General features: G+C 50.1%; 1 protein-coding gene across 4 annotated transcripts in view; it reads right to left on the bottom strand.

Annotated features, from left to right (window-relative positions):
• Positions 1 to 26528, bottom strand: part of SZT2 (SZT2 subunit of KICSTOR complex) — a 49093-nt gene that overhangs the window by 10825 nt on the left and 11740 nt on the right. The window contains exons 5-55 of one of the 4 annotated variants that reach the window (XM_016123735.2): positions 25490 to 25621; positions 24649 to 24790; positions 24127 to 24233; positions 20205 to 20415; positions 19810 to 19980; positions 19138 to 19372; positions 18819 to 18948; positions 17894 to 18036; positions 17492 to 17644; positions 17239 to 17353; positions 16836 to 17053; positions 16520 to 16735; positions 16061 to 16139; positions 15727 to 15821; positions 15284 to 15452; positions 14981 to 15095; positions 14754 to 14867; positions 14369 to 14539; positions 14110 to 14201; positions 13753 to 13876; positions 13484 to 13648; positions 13189 to 13393; positions 12789 to 12904; positions 12427 to 12673; positions 11363 to 11504; positions 11111 to 11203; positions 10883 to 10961; positions 10486 to 10779; positions 10182 to 10323; positions 9910 to 10017; positions 9757 to 9820; positions 9339 to 9524; positions 8803 to 8970; positions 8631 to 8718; positions 8415 to 8486; positions 8030 to 8231; positions 7132 to 7231; positions 6287 to 6416; positions 4082 to 4234; positions 3896 to 3998; positions 3713 to 3815; positions 3515 to 3626; positions 2762 to 2880; positions 2485 to 2649; positions 2118 to 2202; positions 1802 to 1966; positions 1552 to 1719; positions 1059 to 1192; positions 482 to 648; positions 282 to 379; positions 61 to 193 (exon numbers count right to left, since the gene is read on the bottom strand). In XM_016123735.2, the coding sequence (XP_015979221.2) occupies positions 61 to 193; positions 282 to 379; positions 482 to 648; positions 1059 to 1192; positions 1552 to 1719; positions 1802 to 1966; positions 2118 to 2202; positions 2485 to 2649; positions 2762 to 2880; positions 3515 to 3626; positions 3713 to 3815; positions 3896 to 3998; positions 4082 to 4234; positions 6287 to 6416; positions 7132 to 7231; positions 8030 to 8231; positions 8415 to 8486; positions 8631 to 8718; positions 8803 to 8970; positions 9339 to 9524; positions 9757 to 9820; positions 9910 to 10017; positions 10182 to 10323; positions 10486 to 10779; positions 10883 to 10961; positions 11111 to 11203; positions 11363 to 11504; positions 12427 to 12673; positions 12789 to 12904; positions 13189 to 13393; positions 13484 to 13648; positions 13753 to 13876; positions 14110 to 14201; positions 14369 to 14539; positions 14754 to 14867; positions 14981 to 15095; positions 15284 to 15452; positions 15727 to 15821; positions 16061 to 16139; positions 16520 to 16735; positions 16836 to 17053; positions 17239 to 17353; positions 17492 to 17644; positions 17894 to 18036; positions 18819 to 18948; positions 19138 to 19372; positions 19810 to 19980; positions 20205 to 20415; positions 24127 to 24233; positions 24649 to 24790; positions 25490 to 25621 (7238 nt within the window). Of the gene's footprint in view, positions 1 to 60; positions 194 to 281; positions 380 to 481; positions 649 to 1058; positions 1193 to 1551; positions 1720 to 1801; positions 1967 to 2117; positions 2203 to 2484; positions 2650 to 2761; positions 2881 to 3514; positions 3627 to 3712; positions 3816 to 3895; positions 3999 to 4081; positions 4235 to 6286; positions 6417 to 7131; positions 7232 to 8029; positions 8232 to 8414; positions 8487 to 8630; positions 8719 to 8802; positions 8971 to 9338; positions 9525 to 9756; positions 9821 to 9909; positions 10018 to 10181; positions 10324 to 10485; positions 10780 to 10882; positions 10962 to 11110; positions 11204 to 11362; positions 11505 to 12426; positions 12674 to 12788; positions 12905 to 13188; positions 13394 to 13483; positions 13649 to 13752; positions 13877 to 14109; positions 14202 to 14368; positions 14540 to 14753; positions 14868 to 14980; positions 15096 to 15283; positions 15453 to 15726; positions 15822 to 16060; positions 16140 to 16519; positions 16736 to 16835; positions 17054 to 17238; positions 17354 to 17491; positions 17645 to 17893; positions 18037 to 18818; positions 18949 to 19137; positions 19373 to 19459; positions 19783 to 19809; positions 19981 to 20204; positions 20416 to 22509; positions 22526 to 24126; positions 24234 to 24648; positions 24791 to 25489; positions 25622 to 26528 lie in introns of those variants that run through there. The other 3 variants (XM_036232816.1, XM_036232817.1, XM_036232822.1) reach the window with 3 other exon arrangements.

Genomic DNA, 26528 nt, shown 5'->3' with positions numbered 1-26528 from the left:
CTCCCCAGGTCTAGGCCTCCACCTCTCCTAACTCAGCCGCCATGAGAACCCCAAACTCACAAATGCTGCTCAAAGATGCGGACACTAGTGTCTCCAGCCATTGAGGTAACCATAGTAGTGAACTCAGACAAGATGGATGGAAGGAGGAACCGGGACACCATGTAGGTGGAGCTCCTGGATACCGAGGCACAACCTGAATCCAGGGCAGAGAAGTCATAATGGGGTTGAGGATGGGGACCAGGCCACGGGGTTGATGATGGGAGAAGAGGCTGGAGTCTCACCAATCTGAACCATGAACTCCATCCAGTACTGAGTAACATGAGCATATACAGGCTGCAGAGTGCCCACCTCACCCTCCTCTAGTTGCGTAGTCCGGCGTCTGAAGACACAGCAAAAGAACCCATATATGACACGTGTATACATAAACCCAGTACTGACCTGACTTTATACCACATCTCCACGCAACAACATACATACATACCTTTGTTTCTGGGCTCCAGAATCTAGGCCTGGTGCCCGCTCAGTTCCACCAGGAGTCCGAACATTTTCGGTTTTGTGCCGCCTCCGGCCTCGAGTGTCTTCTGGCCGATCCAGGACAATGTCATCAGTTGTTTTGGGGGAGCCCAAGTCTCCGGATTCTGTTTTACTCTAGGGGCAATGCGGTGAATGAGGAGGGGCTTTTGGGAAGGGGACTGGGATAGAGGATGGAGGTACCATGGAAGGTTAAGGAGCTGGAGGATTTGGAGGTCCAGTTTTAGGCCCTGGCTCCACTGGAGACTGACTAAGCAGTCTTGGGCAGGCTACTCAACTTTCTTGAGCCCTGGCTGCCCCGCCAGTAAAAGCCTTGCTTATCTTGCAGACTGTGAGAATCCGATAAGAAAAGTGGAGGTGAAGGCACTTAAGAAGCTAAGGCTCTCTATATCAGTGAAAATTTGCCTTGTTCTGCAAATGCCTACCCATGCGACATAGTAGTTTTGCATAACGGATCTGAGGCAAGGCCTAGACTAGAGTGTATAGGGAGCATGCCAACTTCACCACTTCCCCCAGTCTCTCATTACCAGCATATCCCAGAAGCTACGTCGACCAGCTTTGCTAGGGGGAGTCACAGGCTCCCCAGGACAAGGGCCAGGGGGAAAGGTGCTAGCACGGGCTGCAGGGCTCTTGGTTTCCAATGATCCGCTCCTGAGACTTCCTGTGGGCACCAGACATTAGACTCATGTCATTAACCATCGATCCCCATTCCAAACAACCTAGCCCCAAGACTGGTATGACAGTGGCTTATCAATTACTCTGTTAGTGATATGCGGTTGATAGTGCATGCCTGCATGAATTTATGTGAAGTGAGTTCCTGAGGATATTTCCCTAAGTGGGTGACCCTAAACATACATACATTTCTCCCAGCGTATCGCCTTGCTGAGGGAAGGTAATAGACAGCTGTGAGTGTATATTTCAGATGGGGCCTCTGTGATGTCTTCCCAGACCCCCACCTTTGCACCATCACTTGAAATATCATGTTGCCTGGATCTGTGACGTTCTCTGGCCCCCACGTACCTGGGGACATGTCCTCTGTGCATAATGAGGCTGGCAGCAGCCGTAGCTCCATAACGGCATCAGCCAAGGCCTGGCGAGCTGCTCCTCGGAGTTTCTCCTCCAGCTGCACAATACTGATATTCCCCTTTTCCCACACATCCAGTCGAAGCCGTGGGGCTTCTCTGTGAGCTAAAGAATGGCGGTCATTTGAGGATGCCCCTAGTTCCTGTAGCATTAACTGAACACCCCTCCTCTGACCAAGCTGCCTCACCTGAAGAACTGTCTGGCACAACTGGGCAGCGAGTGACCTGGGTCAGCTGCTCAAATTCCTCCTCTTGCATTAGATCTGGGGGCCCCGGAGAAGAGGGGGGCCATGATGCCAGTGAGATGGGGGCCCCTACCTCATCCACAAAAGCTAGAGTGATGCAGGCGACTCCTGGATGAAAATCCACAGGAAGACTCAGGTCTGGGACTTCCAAACCCCCAGCCTCACCACCAGGTCCCCCTCAACTGTAAGGCTGGGAAAGGCCCTTTCAGCCATGAGACAGGAAAGGCTTTCCCACACCTGGTAGTGTCCTGCACTATACCTTTGCCCCCAGTGCCCTGTCCACCAGGCTTGTTATACAAGTAGATATCCAAGTCGGAGAGGCTGCCCTGTGGTGGGAGTGGGTGCTGGGGAGAGAACAGACACAGACCACTAAGACTAGGAGAATGGACAAAAACCATCAAGGAATGGGTATCTACAGTTGGGAGTGGGGGACAGGTACACACAGAAGCACAGGAAGACACAGGTAGACAAAGATGTGAGGGGGCATAGGTATACACAGATTCATGGGCAAAGGTGCATATAGGACATCTGTAGAAACAGTTACATAGCAAAGGTATGTGTGGGGTGGGGTGCAGGGAAGGGAGCTGGGGTGTATGGAGTATGGAGAGAGGTAGGTGAAATCTCACCTGGAAATGGTTCCGGCTATTGCTGTCTGTGTACTTGGGAGAGTGCAGGAAGATGAGCAGGTTCTGCCGCAGGTACCAGACTAGGGCAGGAAGCCAGGGCCTGCAGCAGCGGGGCAAGGCCAGATGTAGTACCTCTGAGGGGAGACTTCCAGGGGGCTGGATAAACTGCAGAGAGTGGAAAGGGAAGTCAGAGATGAATGAGGAGGTTCCAGTTGAAACTGTCCCTGTGCCTGTGGCTGTGCCATGGAGGGATGCTGGAGTCTGGGAGTGAGCTGACCTCCACATCAGCTGGTGTCAGCTTGCAGTTCCGAACAAGCATGACCGTGATGACGTCCAGAGTGGCCTCATCCAGGCGCCGACGCAGAACCCGCACTAGCTCATCTGTGATCTCGGGACCTTGATGTAGCCATGGTAGGAAGGTGAAGACACTGGCAGAGGATTCAGCTATCCCAAACCAGGCCGTAAATCCCAGACTTGAATATTCTCCCCCATACCAGAAGTAGCCAGCACTAGGTTCTAGTTCTGCCAAGCTACTCACTGTGTGGCTGTGGACAAATAAGTCTTACCTCTCAAAGCCTCAGTGCCCTTGGCCATAAAATGGGAATAACAGCAGTGACCTCATATGTACCAATCTTAGCCTAAGACCTAGTACACATTAACTGAGTCATAAATATTAGCTGGAAAATACAGTTGTCCAATAGACATCTCAGGCTTAAGATTTCTCTAACTGAACCCATCATCCTTATCTTAAACTCATCCTTGGTATCCAGCCACTGGGACCACCATCTATCCACACAATCACCCAGGCTAGATACCTGGGTGTCAACTTTAATGACGCCTCTTGCCCACACTGCATGCATTTTTATTGGCTGTAAGTCCTACCCTCTAAATAACATAGCAGTTAGTCCTTCCCCACCTAGTCATACTTGAGGGAAGCACAAAGCACAGCATAAGCTAGAGTAGGAAGGCTCCAAAGAGGTCCTAGAGGATTCTGGAACCTCATCTCCTACCCCATCCTTGCAGTTCTTACCAGCCTGCCCTACGCCATGTACCAGTAGCTGGATATGTCTGTCCACTTGGCCCACGGGACGAGCAGCATCTGCACTGCGGCTAGAAGCCATGTCCAAGGGAGAACGAGGACCCTGCAGGGAAACTATGGTCAGGGCCTGGCTCTAGGGAGCAAAGTCTGAGGGCGCACAGGGCATCAGAGAATGGGGGTGATACATGCCGAGGTTTCCTCAGAGATGGGCTCCTGGCTTCGAGACAGAGCTAAGGAGGGGGGCAGAGCATCGCCTTCCCATGGCCGCTCACTGCAGGATGTCTCCAGGAGCCTGGGAAAGAGTAGCAAGGTCTTTGGACTTAACTCCTCCTGTGCCATCCTTAACCCATGTTTTACTCAGGGTCCACCTACCGGAGATAGTACACAGCCTTTGTTGCTCGCTCCTGATAAACAAACATATTCTTCCGGTTCACCACGGAGAATGCATTGAGCACAGAGCGCAGGGCCTGGATGGCTGTGGGAGTAATGGGGGCTTAGGAAACTCCTTTCTCCGGTTCCCCCTCCACACTCCACCTGCCCTCTCGTGCCATCACGTACCTCGAGAGACCCCCATGCTGGGCCCCATTTTGAGGCGTGAATGGACTCGAATTATGGTTCCCCATACAACATCACAAGAAAAATGGCCAGGGACAAACTGCATTGTGGCTGCTAGGTACCCTCGGGGTGGGCAGCTCTCATCAGCAGCATAATCTGACAGGAGGAAGGAAGACATTGGATCAGAAAGAGGACACAGCCCTTTGCCCTCATGGACTTTTCACCTGTATACTGGCCTCCTCATCCTCACTCCCCTAGCTCCTCGGCCCTACTACCCTGCAGGGGAAAGATGGTCATTTGGGGTAACAAGGCAGGGCCATGCTCTTAGAAAGAAGACATAGCACAAAGGTCTTCAGAACTACCTAATGGAGATGTGGTACAAGAACTAAGAAGAGGTACAGGAAAGGCAAAGTATGAGAAAATCCTGAAAGTAGTGCCAAGACGCTCTAATCTTGTCACAATAGTATGTATGTATGTATGTATGCATATGTGTATTTATGTACGTGTATGTGCATGTATGTATGCCCCATTTGTGTACTCATTAGGAGTTGCAACAATAATCCTATTATAACAAAAAGTGTGACTGCTTACATGCACCTACTGCAGAGTGAGGGAGACTTTGTCCTGTGCTTTGGAAGACAGCTATCCCAAAGAATGCAAAGAGCAGTGTGGCAGTATGCAAGAGCCTATGGCCACAGTCCAATGCCTTGTTCAACCCTTTCCAGGTCTGCAGGTTGACAAGGAACCTTGCAGTCAGCCAAAGGTGGCAATTTAGTTTCCCAGAGAAGCTGCTGTCAGATGTGAACTGCATGTAGGAAACCCAGAGGTCTGTAGTCTGGAATGAAATGCTGGTTGCTAAGGTTTCAGGGAAACCACATGGAGAGACTAAAATGAGGAAGGGCTGTGTCTGCGTTCTGGCTGGTCTTACATCTCAGGCTGCTGGAAGTCATTGTAAAGAAAAAGTGCTGGGCTGTCCTAGCTCATGCTCGATCTGCAGATGACATCAAAACCCTGGGAAGCCCACTAATTATGGGAATTCTGCTTTGATATGAAATACATTCCAGGATGTGCTGAGAGATGCACTCTTTGGAGCTGTCAGAAATGTTCATCTACAGACTTACTGAGAATGTTAAAATTAAGGAGTGGTTTGATTTTACTTTCAAAGCAGAAGGGAGAACTGCAAAGAAATAGCATGATTTGGCTTTCCTCTATGAGTTAGGAGGAGAGGTCATCCAGAGTAAAAGAAGGGAGCAGAAGTGTGGAGACTTTAATTATCATCTCAAGTAGATTACCATGTTTCCTAACAATGATCAGAAATCTCAGAAATTCCAAAGGAGCCCTGTGCCTGCCTGTCTAGAGGGACAATCACAAGGCGAACCCTCCTATTAGGTCTCAGACTCCACCCTTCTTGTCTCTCACCTATGAACTGACCTGCTCATTCACCTCCACCCCTACCCCTATCCCCATCTAGTCTAATCCCCTAGAGGGAAAAGATGGTCACTTTGGAAAACAAGGCAGAGACAGGCAAAGGTATGCCCTTAGGAAAAGAGGTCACTGCCGGCCCATGCCCCTTCCATGAATCCTTCTCTCCTATATTCCTCAACTTCTCCCTCTCTACTGACTTTTGATGTGGAACATAAATGTGCTCAAGTCTCTACCTTATTTTTATTTTATTTTTTTAGGTGAGGCAACCCTTGGTTGACCTCACAGATTGCAAGGACGTTGCCAGTTTACAATCCCTTATTTTTTAACCTACAGCACCTGGTCTTCCTAGGTGGTCTCTCAACCAAGTACTAACCAGGCCTAACCCTGCTTAGCTTCCTAGAGTCTCTACCTTATTTTAAACTTCCTGCCTTGCCCCCCATTTCCTTTAGTTCCTGCCATATCTATTTTGTCTCTCTCTTTACTGTTAAGCTACTTGAAAGAGTAGTTCTTCTCAGTTCCACCTATCTAACATCCTTTCACTTTTCAATTTCCTCTTGTCTATATTCCCACCTCTCCACTGAAAGCACTTCCACTAAAGTCACTGATGAACTTGGAACACCCAAATCCAGTGATCCTTTCATGTCCTCTCCTCCTCGCTCTCTATATTACTTGGCACTGATGACGAAGTAATGATGACTTTGCCCTCAGCTTCTCACCAGAGTCTCTGATACAGGAAAAGGCAACAGCACCCTTTGCAAGGAAGGCTCCAGGGTGGGACCTCACCATCGGTGGGCAGTGGTGCCCGCTGACGGGAGTGGAAGGGGGTCTCGCTGCGCCACAGATCTTCTTCACTCTCGGCCACCAGGAGAGAGTTACACACGTGACTGTCATGAAGGTCCTGAAGAAGCAGCCGCTGGGAGAAGAAGTGAGGTATCAGGGACCTGGAATATTCCCTCATAAATCGGTGGTGGTGGTGAGAGGTGATCACAGGCCAGAGAAAACACCCACTATTACTGGGGGTCACAGGTCAAGAAGAGCATCGGTAACCACTGGGAAGTCTGAGACAGTGTCTGACAGTTGGGGTTGGGGTTCTGAGCACTGAAACCAGTTAGGAATACCTGTACCTGCTCTTTGCCAGAACTTGTTCACTATCCTTCAGTTCTCAGCTTAAAAAATCACTTCTAAGAAGCTTTCCCTGACACTTCAGATGGTCAGATCCTGTTATACGTTCTCAGAGCAGCCTCTGTAGTCTTAGACCTCTGTAGAAATCTTTGTAACAAATAATTTGTATGATTTAGTTGTTCAATGTCTAACCCCTCCAACTTGACACAAGCTCCAGAGAGTCGGAGTTTCCCTGGCTTGTGCACTATCATATCCGTAATGCTAGCATAGTGCAATGAGAGGGAATATCATAGTCCTTGGGAGGAACTCACAAGGACTGGGGGTGGAGGGTTAGGGAGAATTCCCTAGTTGTGGGGAGTCTGAGGAGTAATAGCATCCCAGTAACTGAGGGGGTCAAAGAAAACATCCATCATCAATAGACTCTGGAGGTCGAGTTCCTTAGAAACCCCTTCCTCATCTGGGCTGTGTCCAGTTCCTAGAGCACACTGCCCCTGGCTGTCCCTTACCTGGTTGACCTCCCTGCAGATCTCTCCAACTCGCCTCACCAGGAGCTGGTGCAGGTGGCGACACTCAGTGCCTGGCCCCCCATCCTCTCGAACGAGGCTCCTAGGGAAGGAGGAATGGATGAGATACAGAAGTGCAGTGGAGAGGATGTAGGAGGAAGGGTCATGGGAACTAGAGCCAAGAGAAACCATGAAAATGAAGTAAGACTGGACAAAGGAAAGCAATGGGAAGTGGGTAAGATGGACTTCTCAATGGCAACTCTAGAAACCTAGGCTCCACGCTTGCCTCACTGGCCTCCACATGGGCATCACACTGAGGCATCCATCATGCAGCTCACTTCTTCCTTATTTTCAGATCTTCTTTATCAGAATTGTGGTCTTCCCTTTTCTCAATCCCGCCCACCCCCAAGATAGAGCAGTATTTAACCAGATGTCTAAGTCTTAATCCTGGCTCTGCCTCTTTCTCACTGTGACCTTGGGGAAATATTTAACTTATCTGTGCCTGAGTTTCTTCATTCATCCCATAAGGATAATAACACTTGGTAGGGCTGTTACATAGATTAAATGAGCTGATCCAGGTAAAATGCTAGTAAGCACTTGTTAAATATTGCTTATTATTCTTTATTTTTACATATCAACTTCTGAAGCTGCTGAGATGTAGATGCCCTTAATGCTCGGTTAGGAGCCAAATCCCCACCAGCTTTTCAATTCCTTTAAGAAAGCAGAGTGCCATGCTTTGCTACAAGCTGTGGGAAGTGGTCAGGACACCCAACCTTAGAATATAAGTCAGACCCCTGCCCAAATCCTGTCCCATGTCTTATTTTTTAACAACATTTGAGAAGGGTGTGGGACCAAGGAAAAGATGCTAACATCAGAGTGCAGTGTCCCGGCTTCTACTTACCTTGCATGTGCATACACTTCCACACGATCCTGCAGTATCCGTACGATGAGCCAGAAGTCAGGCAGACAAGGCCCGGGGAGGCCTGAGAGTGAAGGCTGTGGAAGTGCCGGCCCAGGAGGGGTTCGCAATGTAAAGGGGGCCTTCTCTCCCGGGGTCTCATTGGGACCCTCACTGTCTGAGCCACTGCTGCCACCATCATAACCTGTGGCAAGTGTGCCAAAGTTTGACCCCATCTTTATGCTCATTTGAGCCTCCCAAGTGCATCAGGCTCAATGGGCCCATCCAGGTTAGACCCTTCTGCTGCCCCCTGCCCAGACCTTTTGCTGTGTACCCCTAAGTGCACTTCCCATCAGCTTAGAGTCCTTCACCTCCTGCCCCAGCTTACCCAGGTGGTCTGAGTCCACACTGCCTTGACTGGACATGAGGCTTAGTCCCCGGCTGGGCCCAGGGTGGCTCCCTGGGAAGAGAAGGGAAATAAATGCCTAGAGCCTCTCTCAATCCCACTTAGGACCACCCTCCAAAAATGAAAGCAGAGCCAGGGATGTTAATGTCCAGGGTCCTGGCACCAACTCCAAGATTTGCTGCTCAACTCCTCTCTTACCTCCCTGTGGCAAGCTCGGCAGAGTGATGAGGGAGGGGCCCTCAGAATCCTCTGGGGAGCCAGGGCCTTGAGGACTGGCTGTCAGAGCCTGAGGAGGGGAAGTCAGGACTGAGTTCAGGCTCCCCACACACCACCAACCTGCCATTCCCAGGTCAGCCCAGGAAAGACTAACCTCCCCTTCGATGCCTTCGGTTCTGTCCTCGTGGCTGTGCCAAGCCCAGGCTGCTGAAGGGGGCACCCCATGGGTCCCACCTGGCTGTTGGCCAACTGCCACAAAGAAGAAGCCACTGTCAGGGTCCTCAAGGAGAACATGGCCAGGGAGGTGGAGACGGCGGAACTCCTGGAGAGTGGGGAACCAAGGTCACAATTTAAGTAGGAGCAGCCCCCCTTATCTGTGGCACCTCACACCTTCTCATCAGACCCTCACAACTGCCTCATAAGGCAGACGCTAGCATCCTCATTGCTGAGGAATAAAATAGTTCAGTGACTTGCCTAAGGTTCAATGGGCCAGTGGCAAGGCTGGAAGCTGGATCTCTTCCAACTTAGTTGGGCTGCTAGGCATGGGATGAGGACAGACTACGTGGTAAGGAGGTGGGCAAGAGGATAATCCTAGGACTCAAACCAAGAAAGGGCTTTCCAGTTCTGTATCTGCAGTCCAGGGAATGATGGGCCCCAAGGTGACCCGGAAGTGTTCTGAGGACAGCATACCTCCTTGAATTGTGTGAGGGAACGCTCTGGCCCAAACACAAAACTCAGTGGTAGAGTTTGGCGAAGGCAGGTGGAGCGTCCAGGAGAGATATGGATATGTGCAGCTGCACGGTGCAGGGCAGGGCTCTGGGGGATGCCCCCTCTTCGGAGAGCCCCTACCATCTCATCCTCCAGCAACCAGCGGATCTACAGTCAGAGGGCAATACAGGAAATGACAAAGGGCACCTCCCTTGCTGATAAGGGTATGATCTCACTCCTAGACTAGAAGATACTAGAAGATACTCTGCCTCGCAGACTGAAAGATGCCTCACTTTGACCCTAAAGAGGTTGCCTTACGTCACTGATATGATGGAAAGGGTATCAGTTACAATGTTGAGGGGCTGTCTCTTAGGTTGGAGGAGGGAAGGTACTCACTCACCTCACTCATGGTGGTCTCAATAGCCAGTCTGTGGGGTGTAGCCAAATTGGATAGTCCTGGATGCCTAATAGGAAGAAAGGTTTAGACATTGATTTCTAGAAAATAAAACTGAGGGGAGCAGCAAGGAACTCTGAGAGGGAAAAAAGAAAATACCTGTCTTCTTCTGGGGGTGGCAGTGGGGGCCCCAGGCCATCATCCGATCTTAAAGAAGATGGTTGCCCTGGGGATCGTGGGAATGAAGTACTGCTCTCAGATGTTGACCTGAACAGGGTGGGGGCAAAGTTTAAGGGCCAGCAGCTAATATCCTCCCAAGACCTCTTCAACACTCCTTTCTTAGAATACTTAGTCCTCAAGTGCCCCTAGATGTCTTGACGGTTCCCCTCCCCCAACAAGGCCCTAGGCCCCGCCACCAAACGCCGCCACACCGGTGGTGCTGAGGATCCGAGGTTGGGGGGAGCTCCACTTCCAGAGGTAAGGTCAGCACAAAGACATCCAGAGTGACACTCAGGTCCTTCAGGGGTACTCGGCCCCCAATTGGGGGACCCTCCAGACTGGAAAGCACATGGCCTAGGAGAGAAGAAAAGTTAGGGGTTTCTGGGGGCCCCAGGACAAGCATAGATTCTAAGTTCTCGGTGCTTAAGAGGTATACCTGCAGACTCTCCCCAAACCCCAGGCAGGAAGGCAGACTGTAATGGGAACTGTGGCCCTCCCCTGGGCACCCAAACTCACTCAGGCAGGTGGGAAGGCTGCACACGGGTACTGAGCTGTGCTGCCCACGCAGCCGCACAGAGCATGTGAGGTGCAGGAAGAGTGGTGGCAGGTCATGCATGAGGACCTCAGGCCCAGTGGGTGAATCACCCCCCAGGATACTGAAGGAGTCTTCATCAGGGTTCACAGTGTCTGCATCTGACAGTGAGGCAGAATCTAGCCCAGCAGTTCCCAGGTCTTGCTCACGGCTCTCACGGTATTCCACCTCCAGCTCTGGGTCGCTCTCAGTGACCACACAGCCAGCAGATGTGTCCCCTAGGGATGCATATTTTGTAGTCAATGGGAGATGCTGGCAGTAAAGGCTCCTGAATCCTGGCTTGTAGCAACCTTCCCCACCTCTAGCCACTTGCCCACATACCTTCTTCTCCCATGAGCTCAGCCTCTGAAAACTCCAAGTCACTGACTTTTCTATCTACTGTGTCCCGTGGGCCCTCATCCTGGGCAAACAAACAAATAAATACAGCTTGATCTAAGGCAGGACAAGAGCCATATCCAGGCTTCAGGAAACCAAGAGTCAAGAGGATCCAGGTGGGCCAAGTGGGACATCTAGGGCTACAGGAAGGAGGTAAGAAAGAAAGCCACTTACCTCTCGCCTGCTGGATGGAGGGCAATAGAAGAAGTAGTGGGGATTAGAGGGCACTGTGCGGAAGTGGAGACCACTTATCTCCAGGAACTTCTCCTGTTTGGGAGTCAGAAGGAGGCTATATCGTCAGCCACTCCTCAGAACACTACCTGCTACCCTAGAACAGATACCTACACACCCCCAACCCAGGAGAGAACACTGCCTCCCTGTGCAGGCAGGACTCCACCCCTCTTCTACCCTTACCAAACTTTCTACCTGGATGAGGTTATGAAGGGCATCATGCGTCTCTCCTCTGAGCTGGCAGACATCTGTCAGAGAGATCTCCAGGCCAGGGTCTGGATTGCCAGGGACACGGGCGCTTTGAAACTCAGGCTCACTTAGGTCCTCTGTCTCTATGCTGAGTGGTCAGGGTGGGGGTGGGGGGTGTTGAAGTGTTAAGAACCACTGAGTCCTGGAGAAGCCTGCTTCCCAACTGGGAGCAGCATATATCTGTCTGTCTTTGTCTCTAAGAAGGGTGCCTAGCACAAAGGCATGGGCGGTAGAGAGGCAAGGAGAACCAACCAGCCCATTTGGGCTTAAATCTCCAAGTTTATTAAGCCTGGACATTTATGTGAAACAGAAATGAGTAAAGATGACTCCCAGTTTTCTGAACTGGACCACTGGGTGGAGGGCGATATTATTCGCCATGGATGGAAAAATGCAGGTGGAGAAACAGGGTTTCGTGGGAAGAAAACGCATTCATTTTGGGGGCATAAAAGGTGAGGGATCTATAGCTCCAGAGAGGAAACTAGGCTGGAGTTCCCATCTGGGCATCACCCACCCCTCTGCCTCTTCTGTTTCTCCAATGCTAATAAACTGCAGACACCAGACACACAGCTGTCTGCTTGCTTGCCTTTCTCCCTCCCTTCAATAGGGACCTGCTGGGCCCCTTAGATGACCTGGGCACTCAGCAGTGGGCAAAAATAGTTTTGCCTCTACAAAACTCCAAGATCAGTTTAGGGGATCATTACTATTGTATCAATGTCCTTCAGAACATTCTACTTTCACTGATAGCAACTGGCAACTCCCTACCCCCACCCCTAACCCAGCTTAACACTCCACACCAGAACAGGAGAGATGGAGCGAGCCAGGAGGGAGACTACTCTCCATACTGAATAGGAGAAAGAAGTCTGGGTGGGAGGCAGGAAGCCAGCAACCAAGAACTAGTGACTCTCTGGTGCTTGAGTGCTACCTTGCCTGGCCATTCTCTGAGGTCAAAAGATCCCAGTTCAGTGGAACTTTGTGTGCCCTCTTCTACATTACTCCAGGACAATCCTAACCTGGACTCAGAAGCCAGGACAGCTCGCTCCCGAGGCTCGGGGCCCTCCTCGATGCTGCTGCTGAAGGGCCCAGGGCTGAGAGGACCAGGGCTTGGGGGTGCATGAGGCAAACCCCGAGTGTGTCCACAGAGTGCGAGCAGAAAAGGGGTGATGTCTACTTCTTGTAGTAGCTCCTCACAGGCATCCACTGCCATCAGCAGGTCCTGGGAGGTCACACTCTGTGCTTGCTGCAAGGTCCGGAACAGCCCTGAAACAAGTGAAAGGGGCCATGAGGATCAAGCTTTGGAAGGGGCTCCCCAGTCCTGACCCCTGCAATCCGTGTATCTGCTCCCTGACACCCTCTCCTGTGGCTTCTCACTCACCACGGACATAGCATCGCTGAGCATGCTCCTGCAGCAGGGCACAATGGTTGGCTGCCTCCTTATACCTAGGCTCCATCCAGGCCGAGGAGGGGGAGGGCTGGTCAAGAAACTGAGTCCTAGGAATGGGAGGAAAGAGAAAGAAAGCTGACCAATTCCCTTCAGTGACCCCTGACTCGCCATCCACTCATATACCAGTGGAATGTCCACAGGTCCCCAATGAATATATTCACAGCCCAGCAAGTTCAATTAATTTTCTGAAGGAAGCTCAGCAAGGAGTCAGCAGGACATGGCTAAGTAGCTGAGTTCCTGGTACTGACCATTGACCTGTCTGTCCATGACCCTAAGTGTGTACCTGAGCTTTGGCTGGGGAAGGACCTAGGTCAACGTTGAGGGCACTCACCGGAAGACTATGTCTCGGGGCGCCTGAGGGGGCTGTATGCCAACCATTTGCTCCCTCAGAGCTTCCAGGGCACAGCTATAGATGAAGACAGGACACCGGGTCCGGGGCCCATCTGCACCCTCTGTCTGTGGAGCCTGACGCCCAGTGTTAGCCTGTAAGTCCCGACGGAAGGGTGGGCTCAGCTCTCCTGGATTGTGGGCACCATCTATGGGAAGAGGTGTCACGTGATTTTCAACCCTTCTATCGGTTCCCATTCTTGCTCCTGCTTAACTGGCTTAAGAGTCAGCAGCCTTACCGCCAGCTGGGGTGACACTGAGGATGGGGACTTGGGCCTTTGTAGCCTTGACCCCAGTTCCTCCCAGATCTTTAAAGCTGGAGGCCTCGCTCCAATCCCCAAACTTAGGCTTTGTCTCCTCTTGAGAGGGTCCCTCCAGGCCATAGGCAGCCAGATGCTGGACATCTGAAGGGGAAAAAAGAGACATAAATCATAGCTGCCTGGTGGTCCAGTGAGGAAGCTTGGGGTGTGTATTTGAGGAGCTGATGAAGAAGGTCTGTGGTTGGTACCTGAGAAGGTAGTTGGGAGGAAAGTCAGAAACACATGCTGGGGGGTCATAAGCCTTGCATAGCAGCGCCACTGAGGGGGTTGGCCCGAGATGAAAGGCTTGAGAGTTTCAGGAGGGCCTACACTCTGTAAGAGAGAAACAAAATTAGAGCAATTTATAAGAGACCATCCAACCCCTGCTCCCTTCCTCTACCTTACAGCATATAGCTTGAAAGATTCAGAGAAAAAGGAAATGACAGCATGCTGTCTTTGGCAGGAGGCATTTAATATCCACAGTAATGCAAAGATGGGGTATAAATATGTAATGATGGAAGGAGGTCAGTATGAAAAAGGGCTCAAGGAGATGAATCAGTGCTGACCAGTGTAGGAAGAGTCAAGTCTCCAGTTGCCTGAGTGCTGACTGATTGATCCTTCCGGATCCCATGGCCCCCCACTTGTGGCCCCTCTGGACCTACAATGGAAGTAATTATGGGTATAAAAGGGAGGGGCAGAAGAGAGGCAGGGCTCTGAGGTGAAGCAAGAAGGAGATCAAAACCCAAAGACAGAAACCACCCTGTGGGGTAGGGAGAAAAGGGGCTGGGCCAGAATCTGGTATTAGGAAAGAGGTGGGGAGCTTACCTGGACTGTGGCAGGTCCGCCGTAGCACCTCACTCAAGAAGGCAGCCTGGTCAGTGGTGCTCAGAGGGATCTCCCGGTCACTCAGCTCCTGCCCCAGGCAGCTGTGCAGCAGGCACAGCACCATGTCGTTGGCGGGACAGGGCCCCTCGGCGAGAGGAACGCCCTCTGGCTCTGCCCGACACACACTCCACTCAGCACCAAGAGCCTCCTGCTGCCCAGTGGCCTGGCTCAGCCCTGACCAGCACAGCCCCTCCAGCCTCCAAGCCTCCTCTGGCCCCCCATCACTCATCTGCTGGTTCACAGACTCATTTGCTCTCTATGCTCTAACACGCCCAGGCTAGTTGGCTCCCTAGGTGTGGCGTGAGTGGGTACAAAGTTCACCTACCTCTGGAAAGCAGAAGGAAGAACATCTGGAGCTGCTGGCACTGAGGCAACAGTCCCATTAGGTCAAAATGAAAAGGGATTTCATGGACACAAGTGTCTCCTCCCTGGTCCAATCCTAGGAGGGAAGTAAGGAAGATAAGAAACACAGCGAGACCAGATTTCTTGTCTATGGTTGCCTTCTCCTCACCCACTCCCCTGCTCTATCCCAGGGGTGACTTCCCCACTCACCATCAGAGACCCTCGGCTCTGGGGGCAGGGGACTCCATTCCTTGCTCTGGCACAGCTGTATCAGGTATTCAAAGCTCAGCATGGAGCCTATGCAGGCAGCATCCCGAGGGTGGAGCTAGGGAAGGAATAGCAGAGGTCAGGGGTCAGCCCGTCCTTGCCCAGAGATGCTGGCCTCCAGCTCTCAAGGAAGCCCACGGAGTCATAGACATTCAGAACACAGAGATTAATTATACAGGCTGTGGTATTCCCAAAGGGACGACACCCAACCTGGTAAGGGGTGGGGGTACTTCTGAGATCACTCACAGCTCTTGGGATCTCATAATATGTCAAGTCCCGGAGGTGCTTCCAGCTCTCAGCGCCAGGTCCCACTCGCCCATATTGTGGCTCCACCCACACTTCGGTGACCAGATTGAGCTCTGAGTCTCCCTCCAGGGCCTCCACCTCCACATCATTATCATCATCTGTTGAGAAGCTAAAGGAAGAAAGGCCCTGAGGCTGGGAGAGAGGAGAGTCCAATCCACGACAACATGGCAGGATTCAGTCCAGAGAGAGTAGGAAGATGGTGTAAACAAAGGACAGCCACAAGTTTCATGTGGCCTTACTGGACCTGTGCCTGCCTAAGGCAGCATCTAAAAACAGCAGCCCCTTCCCTAACTCCCTCAGGTATGGGAGACAAAATTTTAGAGGACAGTAGGGAGAAGGGGAACGTGGAGAGAGGCGGCTCTCCGAGAGGGGCCTAGTCTCACCTGTCCTTGGTAGAGGTGGAATGCGGGGGGAAGAGGATGTACTGGACAACGCATGTGTGCCTCTCTTCCACTGCAGCCTGCCCCAGGGGCTCATTCTGGGGGTAGAACAGGAGATCCTGGGCAAAGCTGGGCAGAGATCTGACCCCGCCCAGCTCTGGCCCTTGTAACTTTAGTCCCCTTGACACACTGTGTTGGGACTGGCCTCAGGCCTTGGCTCCTATGGCCAGAGGGTCCTTGTGAGGCAGTTTCCAGCAGTTCCAACCCAGCTCAGAGGCAAATGTCTCTGGGATGATGACGAATCTTGGTGGGAGGTGTCATGAGGGATGGTACTTACCTGAATTGGAAGTTCCAGCACCATGTTGATGATTCCTTCCCCGCTGCAGGCAAAGTGGAATCCTTCAGAGAGTCGGACTCTGAAGCCCCATAAAGGAGGGGGCAGGGCAGAATGACATGGGTAAGAGACACTCAGAGTATATCCCCCTACCCTCCTACCCTCCAGTAGCCATCCAAGCAGACTTGTGTGCTGGTGGCCCTGCTCAGACTACAGGTCCCTCAGGTATAACAGGTCCAATTAGGACCAGAGGCCAAAATAAGTAGAGTGGAAGGAGAAAAGGAGGGGAAGGAAGTGGCATGTGCTGCTCTGTACAGGATACTTTGTATAACAGCAGCAGCAAAGAGACTGGGGATTAGAGAGGGGCAGTATCTAGTTTAGGCTTTCTGCCAGCATTTAAATCCAGAGTGTACATGAGCTTTCTCCCTGCCCTAAGCTGCCTGGCAGGCTCAGGTGACGTACTCGGTGAGGATGGAGAGGAGCTGGGCAATGGCGCTGAGCGGCAGTGCGGGGGCCAGTCCTGATGGAACGCTCCAGAGCCAACGCTGATGGTAGAGGTAGCGGGACAGTGATGCTAGGCTAGAAGAGGCGGAGCGGCCTGACACCAAAGGCAATGGCCCTGGCGGCTCCAGTGTCAGCAAGAAGGGTGCCCGGTAGTCCAGGGGTAGCTTCTCATACCTGGGAAACAGGAGCAATTCCCAGCTGACTGCTACTCATACCCAGCTAAGGCCACAGTCCTCCCACATCTCCCGACCCCAACCCCACCCTCTGTGCCAACCTGATGAGTAGCTTGTCCAGTGGCTTATGAAGGACCACAAGGCAGGGCCGGTCAGAGAGGGCCTGCTGTGGTCCCAGCATGGGAGGGGACTTGGAGGGAGAGTTGCCCCCACCAATACCCCCTAATCCTTTTCGTTTCACTTTGGGTGTTGGCTCCTTGCTTTGCACCCGGTGGGGGAAACGCAGCCGCAGAATCTCTTCCCGCAAGCCTGACACAATCTGAGGGGAAAATGTGATCAGATCCTTTCACTCCCATCTCCTCCAGATCTGGGGCCCACAAACAAGGTGTGGGAACCTTAATCTGGGAGCTTCTCTCTCCACTGGCCCTGACCCTGTGGGTTTGAGGAGGGGCCAGTCTATATTCCAGGTTCCTTGGGCTGGAAGTTGGTCAGGGCCCAGCTCACCTTGTGCCGAGCCTGTGCTGGTGTGCCGATGGGAAAACCCAGGCGAAGAACCATGCATGGAGTCTTGGAGATGATACGGACCATGTAGAAGGAGGAGGGGGGCTGGTCTGGGGAACTGGGAAGAAATGGAAGTCAGTGAGCAGTTCTAGATTGGGAGTACATCTAGGAGGAAATAGGTATGAGGTCTGGGGTTAGAAAAAGAGACATGGCGTGAAGTGGCTGGGAAGGAGTGAGACAACATCACTTTGCTCACCTGGAGAGCAGTTTCACATAGGAATAACCCTCGACTAGCACGAAGCTGCTCCAGTCCCGAAGCAGAGAGGTCAGCGAGGAGTGTGAGATCCTGCACTGGACAGTGCTGTAGCGCCCATTGCTGCCTGGGGTGTGCAAGTGCTTGGGGATTGGTCTGGGAAGAGGGGTGCACATTGAGGTCAGACCTCCCAGCCTATCTTGGGGGAAAAGAACAGACTACTACCTCTTTCTTCTAGGCCCTGGCTGAAGATATGGGGGCTGAAGAGCAGGAAGACTAAGAAAGGGTCATAGTTTTCCATGGCCAAGGTTAGTAAAATGCTCATCTGCTGCTTCCCTTCCCCATCACTCCTTGACCCTTCACCCTTGCTCCTCCATCCAAACATGGCCCAAGGACAATACCCACGTGTCATGTTCCAAGATTAGTACGAGGCGATGCATGTGCAGCCAACGCTGCCATGAATTTGCATCCATGGATAGTACTGGCTTCCAATAGGCTGCAAACTGAGCATGAGATGAGTCTGACCCACTGTGTTGAAGGGAGAGCACCTAGGGACAGGAAGGATAGCCCTATAGGAGCATTTGTTGAGAACCAGGGTACAACCTCCAAATAGCACACAGGACCAGAGGGTTCAGTGGGTCAGGGATGGCCGTGGGTTGAGGCTGAAGGAACCCAAAGCATAGCTTGGCACAGAGGCAAAAACTGCCTCCAATACGACAACTAGATAAGGATAAACAGGCCCAGGGATAGACTACATAGTCTTTTAAAGCTGAACACAGGCAAAGGATGGAACTTGCCATGCTTCTATCACTGACTTTGGGAGAAAGTCACTGAGCGATGGCAGGATCTCAGATGAGGCCACTACTCACTAGCATAAGCTCCTTGGCTGGCAATGTTAGGATGACAGTCAAGGGCTGAGTGTGAAGAAAGCACAGGACAAAGGAAGCAATGGTCTTCATAGTGCACAGTTCACAGTAATTGGCAGTGATGGGGAATGGGTGAAAGGCGGCAGAGTATGCCATGTGAAGAGGGGGCTGGGGGGGCTTGTAGGCAGCTGGGATACACTACCTAGACATTCTGCAAGTCTTTACCTCTGACCCCTGTGGTCTGCTGAGGAAAGCCACAACCTCTCTTTATAGAACCTTCTCCTCTCCTGGGGGCTTGGAAGGAGGGTAGTGAATTGCACTCAAGGCTAAAGCTTAAAGTTCTGATTTAGGTACCTCAGATTTAAGAAGAAAGGAAAAAGAAGGTGGTTCTGGGCTTCGGAGGCTGTATCAATGCAAGTCTGGGTGGGTAGAAAATTGGGAAAGCAAGCATCAGAGCCACTCACCGGGGTGGTAGAGCCAGGAGGGATGTAGAAGAGTGGCACTCCGCTCTTGGTGCTGTCTGGAAGTGTGAAATGTTCTGGCACTGAAGAGAAGGACTGAAGGTGGGCTAGCATCTGGTCTGTCTGGTTAATGCTGTAGGACAAGGGCGAACCCTGAGCCATACTTGACTCTCATGGGTATGAGAAAGGGAGCCCCAAGGGAACAAGATGCTCTGGACATAAGCCTCGTGCTCAAGGTGACTCTCTCCAGTTCCCAGCTTTACACGTCTATCCCGCCACACAACAACTGGGGCATCCCTAACTGAGCAGGGACCTCACTCACCTCTGCAGGGTGTTCCAGAACCGCCGGATAACGTGAGTACGATACAGGGAGCGAATGGGTTGCCTTAGTGCACAGGACACATCATGCAGAATGTCATAGCCGCCTTCCATTGTCACTTCTACCCGTGTAACTCGAGGGCCCTCAGGCTCTAGGGGCCAGGGTGCCATAGCTACATATTCGATGCGCATGTTGTGTTTCCATAACAACACCAGCTTCACCTCCAGCTGGGACCCTCCTTCAGGGGGAAAGGGAGGGCTGGTTAGGGGAAGCAGGAATAGGACTCCAGGCCTGGGACTGAGTCCTATACAGAACCCCCACCTACCTCATGGAACTCTAGCCTGGCCAAAGGTTCCAAGCATGGTTCCACAGATTTCAGGCCCACAGCCTGCCAACTGACTCAAACAGAATTTTGCAGTAATCTGAAACAAAGCCGAGTTGAAGATATCACACCACCCTCAGGTGACTCACCTTGGGCAAAAGGAGATGGAATTGGGCAGCTAAATGCTAAGAGAACTAAGCCCCAAAGGCAACTCAGAACCCACTTGTTTCAAATGGCAAATAGAATCTTTCACTGTGACACTTCTGTGTGCATCCTCTGCTTTATTCAGCAAGTCCTCCCGCATGCAAAGTCTGAGAGACTTGTGGGATATAGCAGGGGCTAGTGATCCTTACCTTTGGCTAGTGTGACCTCTCGGACACTGTAGCCCTCTCGAAGTCGTACAGACACAGTGCTGACCAAGTCGGCTGGCACCTCCTTCTCAGTGTGTTTCTTCCGTCGCAGAGCCAAGGCAGGGTTGCTGCTGGCAGAGACCAGGTGTTCATTAAATAGGCGGTGCTGAGAGCCTAGTGAGGATAAGGAAGAAGACAGTGGTAACTTGTCAGCCAACAGAGATATAAGGGGAGGAAGAGGGTACACTGAGATCATGCGGAGAGAGCAGTGCCAGAGTAGTTAGTCCCAGTTATACTTTCAGTCCCCCCCAGGGTCCCAAACTCTAGACAGACTGCTGCATCACCTCAGCCCATGCTACATTCCCTTGTTCCCACGCCCACCCCAGTCTGCCTCTCACCACAGTAATATTCAGGGTTCAGGGCTTCCCCGCTGCGCAGAAAGGAGTATAAGAGAAATGCCCGGTGGTACACAGTCAGACCCAAGTTGCCTGGCTCAGGCTCAGGACAAGTGGACAGGTAGGAGCCGAAAGTAGCCATTGCGATGAACTTCATCAATTCCACATTGGGTACGTGGCCAAAACTGCAGTCATAAGAGTAAACTCCTCCCACCTGAAGAAAGTGAGCAATTGGAGACCTTGCTCCAAAAGAGGCACCAGAAAAGGAAGTATAACAGGGAAAGAAACTGGGATTGGTGGCTGCTCCCATCCCTGGGACCACAGAATGGGAAGTGGGCCAGTGCCCTCCCGGGAGAGACCACTGCTCTGCAACTTTCCTTCCCTGAGCCCGTCTGTCTGAAGCCTGTGCATATGGTCACATCCATCTTTCTCAACATCAAACACCAGCCTGCCCCCATTCACTAAAGATCTTGGCAACTGGGGTTCACTGGCTTCCTGTCATCATCCTTAGAGACGTGAGTCTCTAACAAAGTGCTTCTCAAATTTTAAGGCACACACAAAACATCTGGGGATTTTGTTAAACTGCAGTAGGTCTGGGTGAGCCTAAGATTCTGCATTTCTAACAAGCACCCTGGTGATGTCAATGCTGCTGATCTGAATAAAAAGGCTGTAAGTCAGAGATTAGCAAACTACATATAACCTGTGGGCCAAATTTAGCCTATTTTCATAAATAAAGTTTTATTGAAACAGCTATACCCATTCATTTTCTTTCTTTTTTTTAAAAAAATTAAGTTTATTGGGGTAACATTGGTTAATACAATTATATAATTTTCAGGTGTACATTATCATTTGACATTTGTATATTCTATTGCGTATTTACCATCCAAAGTCCAGTTTCCTTCAGCTACGATATATTTGATTCCCTTTACCCACTTTTCATTTTCATATTGTCTATGGCTGTTTTCATGCTACAAGAGCTGAGTAACGGTGACGATATGTCCCACAAAGCTTAAAGCACTCGCTAGCCAGTCCTTTTCAGAAAACATTTGCAGACCTACTCTAGATGATTCATTCAATTGTCTGGGCTCTCCATTCCCTAACCCTCCTCTCTGGAAATTTGCTCTATTTCACTCACCTGCCTGCTGGCTACATGCGGGCCCTTGACTTTACCTGGACTACGTAGTCCCACCTTATCCGTGGTTTTGCTTTTTCGGGGTTTTAGTTATCCATGGTTGAACATGGTCTGAAAATATTAAATGGGCTATTCCAGAAATAAAGGACTCTTAAGTTTTCAATTGTGTGCCCCTCTGAGTAGTACCATCCTGCTCTGTTCTGCCTGAGACATGAATCATCCCTTTGTCCAGTGTATCTACACTGTATACTCTACCCACCTGACACTCCCCACCTGTTTATTAGATCGACTATCAACTACCATGGTACCACAGTGCTTATGTTGAAGTAACCTTTATTTTACTTAATCATGGCCTCAAAGTGCAAAAGTAGCGATGCTGGCAATTCAGAGAAGCCGTAATGTGCTTCCTTTAAGTGAAAAGGTATGTATGTGTTTATGTCTAAGAAAAAAGATAATATCCAGTATCTACAGTGTTCAGTACTGTCTGCGGTTTCAGTTGTCCACTGTGTATCTTGGAATATATCCACTGCTGATAAGGACTACAGTACTTCACCTTTGCATTTAGAATTGGTACATCCCACTGATTACATACAACCTTATCCTTTTTAGGTTCCTTCCATTCTCCTTCTCCTGCTGCTCTTTGACTTCATTAAGACTGCCAGGCCTTGAACTTCTGCTCTCTCCAAGTCCTATCAGCAGCCTCTTGACCCTCCTTTCTCAGCTCGCCCTGGGTTCTGTTCAAGCAACTTCAAAAGCACCAGTCTCAACTCCCTGGTCCTCTTCACTTTTTTCTGCTTCCACCCTAAAACCCCAAATCTAATCACTACCTCTATACTTGGCTCCCAAATGAGATACCCCTGGATCCCAAATGGAGAAAACCACACGGTTTTATAGGCTGGTACTACATCCAAACATATGATACCCAACCCAACTAGTCCTTCAATCCTTTCCTCAATACTGTTCCTTCCTCCCAACTCTACCCTCTGTCCCTTATACTTCACCTTTTACTTCAAAGAGAAATCATAGGCCCTTGCTGGAATTTACCTACTACCTCTTAACTTCTATTCTTCTAGTTTCAAAGAAAGACGTGACGTTCTCCTGCTCCTAGAAGAATTCCTCAATCTGTTTCTTAAGCCAATGTCCTCAGATTTTTACTCACTCAGGGATTTTACTCACTCAGGCTTCCTTTTCTTTCCCTTATTTTCAAATTCTGTTTCACCATGGCTCCTAAAAAACATGTTTAAGTCTCTAACTTAAAAAAACAAAACAGAAAAACACCCCTCTCCTTCCATCCCCTGTACTTCCCTCTGGCTACCATTCTCTCTCATTCCTCACTTGATGAGAACAGCCAAATTCCTTGTGTCAACACTTCTCTCTACTTCCTTCTCATCTATCCACTCTTCGATCCACTTTAATCATTTCCCTCAGGACCTCTTCACTGAAATGGCCTGAAAAAGATCCTGGTGACTTTCGAATCACCAAATCCAAAGGGCACTTTTCTCATTTTACATAATCCTTCTGCTACACCCCATACTGTTAACTACTCCTTTCTTTCTCAAACTGTGAATTCTCTGACATCAGAATCTCCTCGTTCTCATCTGATTATTTCCCTTCATTCTTTGCTGAGCTCTCTTCTTATGAAGGACTTTTAAACAGTAGTATTCCCTAAAGATCTTTAGGGACCCTCTTCTCTTCTCAATTACCATCTGTAGGCTGACAAATCCTAACTCTCTCTCAACTAGTACCATCTCCTGAGTATCAGTTCTGCATATCCAACTTCTAACTGCTATGAATAGCAGCCATTTATTAAGAACTTATGCACTACATTAAGCACTTTAAATGCATCCTCTCGCCCAATAAGGTCCTATTATAATCTCCATTTACAAATGAAGCTGCTCAAGAAATGAAGTGATGTGCCAGAATCACACAGCTAATAAGTGGAGCTAGGATTCAGGCCAGCCAGGCATGCCTAACTCCAAGGACGATGTTCTTAACTGCTATCCTGTCAACCCATCAAGAGCACCAAGCATAAACCTCAATTTATCATCCTGTCTTCACTACACCCCAACTGCTTCTCTTTCTGTTTGCTCTGCCAGCTACCTGGTCATCACCACTGGAGACATCCTTAACTCTTTTTCCTCCCTCATCTCTTACACTTTGCTAATTATAAGGCATGTTGACTTTATCCTTTCATTTCCTCAATCCCATCTCCTTCTCGCTTACCCTAATTCCCCTAATTTAAGGACCAATCATTACTCTCAGCTAGCCAATGCAATTAACAGCCTCCCTCCCTCCATTTCTGCCCTTTACCCAGCATCAAGAGTGACTTTTATAAAGCATAAACCCAACTAGTGACTTTCCCTCCATTTATCCACATCATCCACAGAATTATGTTGAAACACCTTAATACAACTTAATACAAATTGGCCACAACTCCCTGAATATACCACTTTCCTCCTTTGCTTCAGCTAGATTGAACTGGATTTTCTGACCCTTGCAAACAGAACAGCAATAACTAATCTAATGGGGGAAGCGGGACTGCTAGATTTCCATTGTGCATTCTTGTTACTATAACAGGCTGTCTCCCACATCCTAAGGAAACATGACAAAGACAGGAGTCCTTTCCTACCACTGCCATCTACCTTGTCCTAGACATGACACTTCTCCCTATCACACACATGTAATTATGCTCTTGACTTTACCTGGGAAATCATCTCTTGCAAGAAAATAACAAGCCACATCCTGCTTTGTGAGATGCCACAATTCCTCTCCTCCATTCTTGAAAGTTCTCACCTGCACAAAGGAACAAGCCACAGTGCCACTGCGAAGCTGATTCAGTAATGTCTCACAGATGGCAACATCAGGGACACTGGTCACCCCGTCTGTGATCACAATGATACCTGAAGCAGGAAAACATCAAACTCAGATCCAGGGACACTGACCTGTCAAAGTCACAGGAGGCATTCAATTGATGCAGCCCTGAAGACCTCAGTGTCTGCCAACCAATGTGCTTTATAATCCTTAAACACTCTTCTTCTCCCTTTCCCTCTTCTTCCTCTTGAGTGCTGGATCCCAGTTTCCTCCTAAGTGATATCCTTGGAGCTCTACTCTTTCCCACTAGGATCCCTGATGGTTGTCAGAGCTGGGGATACTTGAGATATACACTAACACACACTTACCTCTTACAAACAAGGAAATAGATCCTCTTCTCTGAGGCCTATTGATTCCCTGGAACCTCTATCTTTGCTGATAATGCCCCCCAACACCCTTCTTGAGTCCTATTTCCCCAGTCCCACCAACATTCCTTCTACTGACCTGCACTAGAGTTTGAGGGGAGCAACTGCAGCGCCAAGATGCCCTGACGAATCATACTGACCAGCCCCAGATCAGCTGTCACCATGGAGACTCCCATTTTCCGGCCTGGAGGCTCCCCCGAGTCTGGGGAGTGGTCCTCTGCCTGGCCCAAGTTATAGAAAAGACAGAATGGGACAGATGGCATTGCCCCAGCCATAGCAAAGCCAGAATTTACAGCCCAGCATTGCCCAAGCCAGACAGACCTAATCCTATGAGAACCCCAAATCCCTGACTACGCAGCTGAGTCCTGACTGTGCTCCCTCCCCTAATGTGTGTTCAGACACTGAACCCCACATGGGCAGGAAGTCCAGCACTAGATGAAGTATGAGACTGCACTGGAGCAGGGCTTCCCAACCTTTTTCCAATAAGGCCCCTTTTCCATATTTTACATCTCCATTATAAAACTATGTCTTCAGACATATAGAACTATCACTTGTCTGGCTACTTCTAGGATATCGAAAGGCATGAGAGAGTATGTCCTAGTGAGCCCAAATAGCTTTATCACTAATAGTATAAAATACGGACTCAAGATCAAAGCCACCCATGATTACCTTCTCATATCCACTGGGAAAGAAAATCTAAGACTGAAAATACACAAGCAAATGGCCTACACATTTTCTCCCAGCAAGAATTTGTGTTTTGGAGAGAGTATCCAAACCTTCTACCAACTAGCACTTCTATCCCTGGCTCATTCTGTCTCTGACTCTGCCTTGTTTTCTGCCCTTTCCCCTCTATACTAGGGTTGTCCCTTCTCTCTTTCTGTTCCTTAACAGCACCTCTACCTACTTTCTCTCCCACATACCTGGCTCTGGGGGTCATACTGCTGCTGCAGCATGGTGGCCACCTTATCCTCAAAGAGACAGAGCTGCTCATATACCTGCTGCAGGAACGTTTCCCGCTGGGAAGGGTCCAAAAGGCAGCCTTGGACCAGCACCTGAGAAGCACAAGGGGAAGATCAACATGTGAAGGTCAGAGGGACACTGGGCAGTACCCCTTTGGTCTCCCTATTTATTCTTCACACCTCCTTCTAGGTGATCCTGACTTCCCACCCAAGCAGGATCTGAGGCTGGTTAATTCCATAGTCAGTTCCTCCCTCATCGGACTATCTACTTGATCAGTCCTTAGACCAGGTATACCATATCCCTGCTTAAGGCCACAAAGTCATCAGTTACCTTAACCTGGGTTCACAACATTCCTCTGCTTACAGTACCCAACTCTGGGTCTCCCCATGTTCCCACATGGGGGCGCCACAAGATCTTCCAGTTCCTATCTTGAGCTACCAGATGTTGACTATTAGCTGCCCTACCTCAGCTAGGCAATGCCTTTTTCATTCTGACTCACTTATTTTATTCTTATTGCTTTCTAAGCACTGCACGCAGAGGCCATCTGGAACTTTTCTCTTTATTAAGCCCCAAATCTTCTTATTCCCCCAGTGAACGCTCCTTCCTTCCCTTTACCCTCAGTGATAACTATTTCCCTCCTCTTCAGATCAACAGGAACACCACACTCACCCCAACCCTGAGGGTGTACTACTCTCCAACCCATAGAAAACACCTCAATGTTATGTTAGATGTTTACATCTGTCTGTGGTCATATGCTTCCTTCGAGGCTCTGAAGATTCCTCATCCTCCTCTTTTTCCCTAAAGCTTGTCTCTCCCTCTAATCCTGGAACTTTTGTCTCTCTAATATCCTTATTCTCTCTCCATGGGTTCCTTTCCTTCTACTTCCAACGTAAATAAGGGTCCTCATTCTAAAAATGTCTGGCGGCCCCTGTGGTGGCCCTGAGGATCTTTCCTTTCTTCTCTCTAACAGACTCTCACAACCTATCTCACATACCCACT

The sequence above is a fragment of the Rousettus aegyptiacus genome, unplaced genomic scaffold (genome assembly GCF_014176215.1).
Source record: "Rousettus aegyptiacus isolate mRouAeg1 unplaced genomic scaffold, mRouAeg1.p scaffold_m13_p_1, whole genome shotgun sequence".
Classification (NCBI taxonomy): Eukaryota; Metazoa; Chordata; class Mammalia; order Chiroptera; family Pteropodidae; genus Rousettus; species Rousettus aegyptiacus.
The sequence above is the reverse complement of the archived record's forward strand: the minus strand, read 5'-3'. Positions and strand labels throughout refer to the sequence as shown.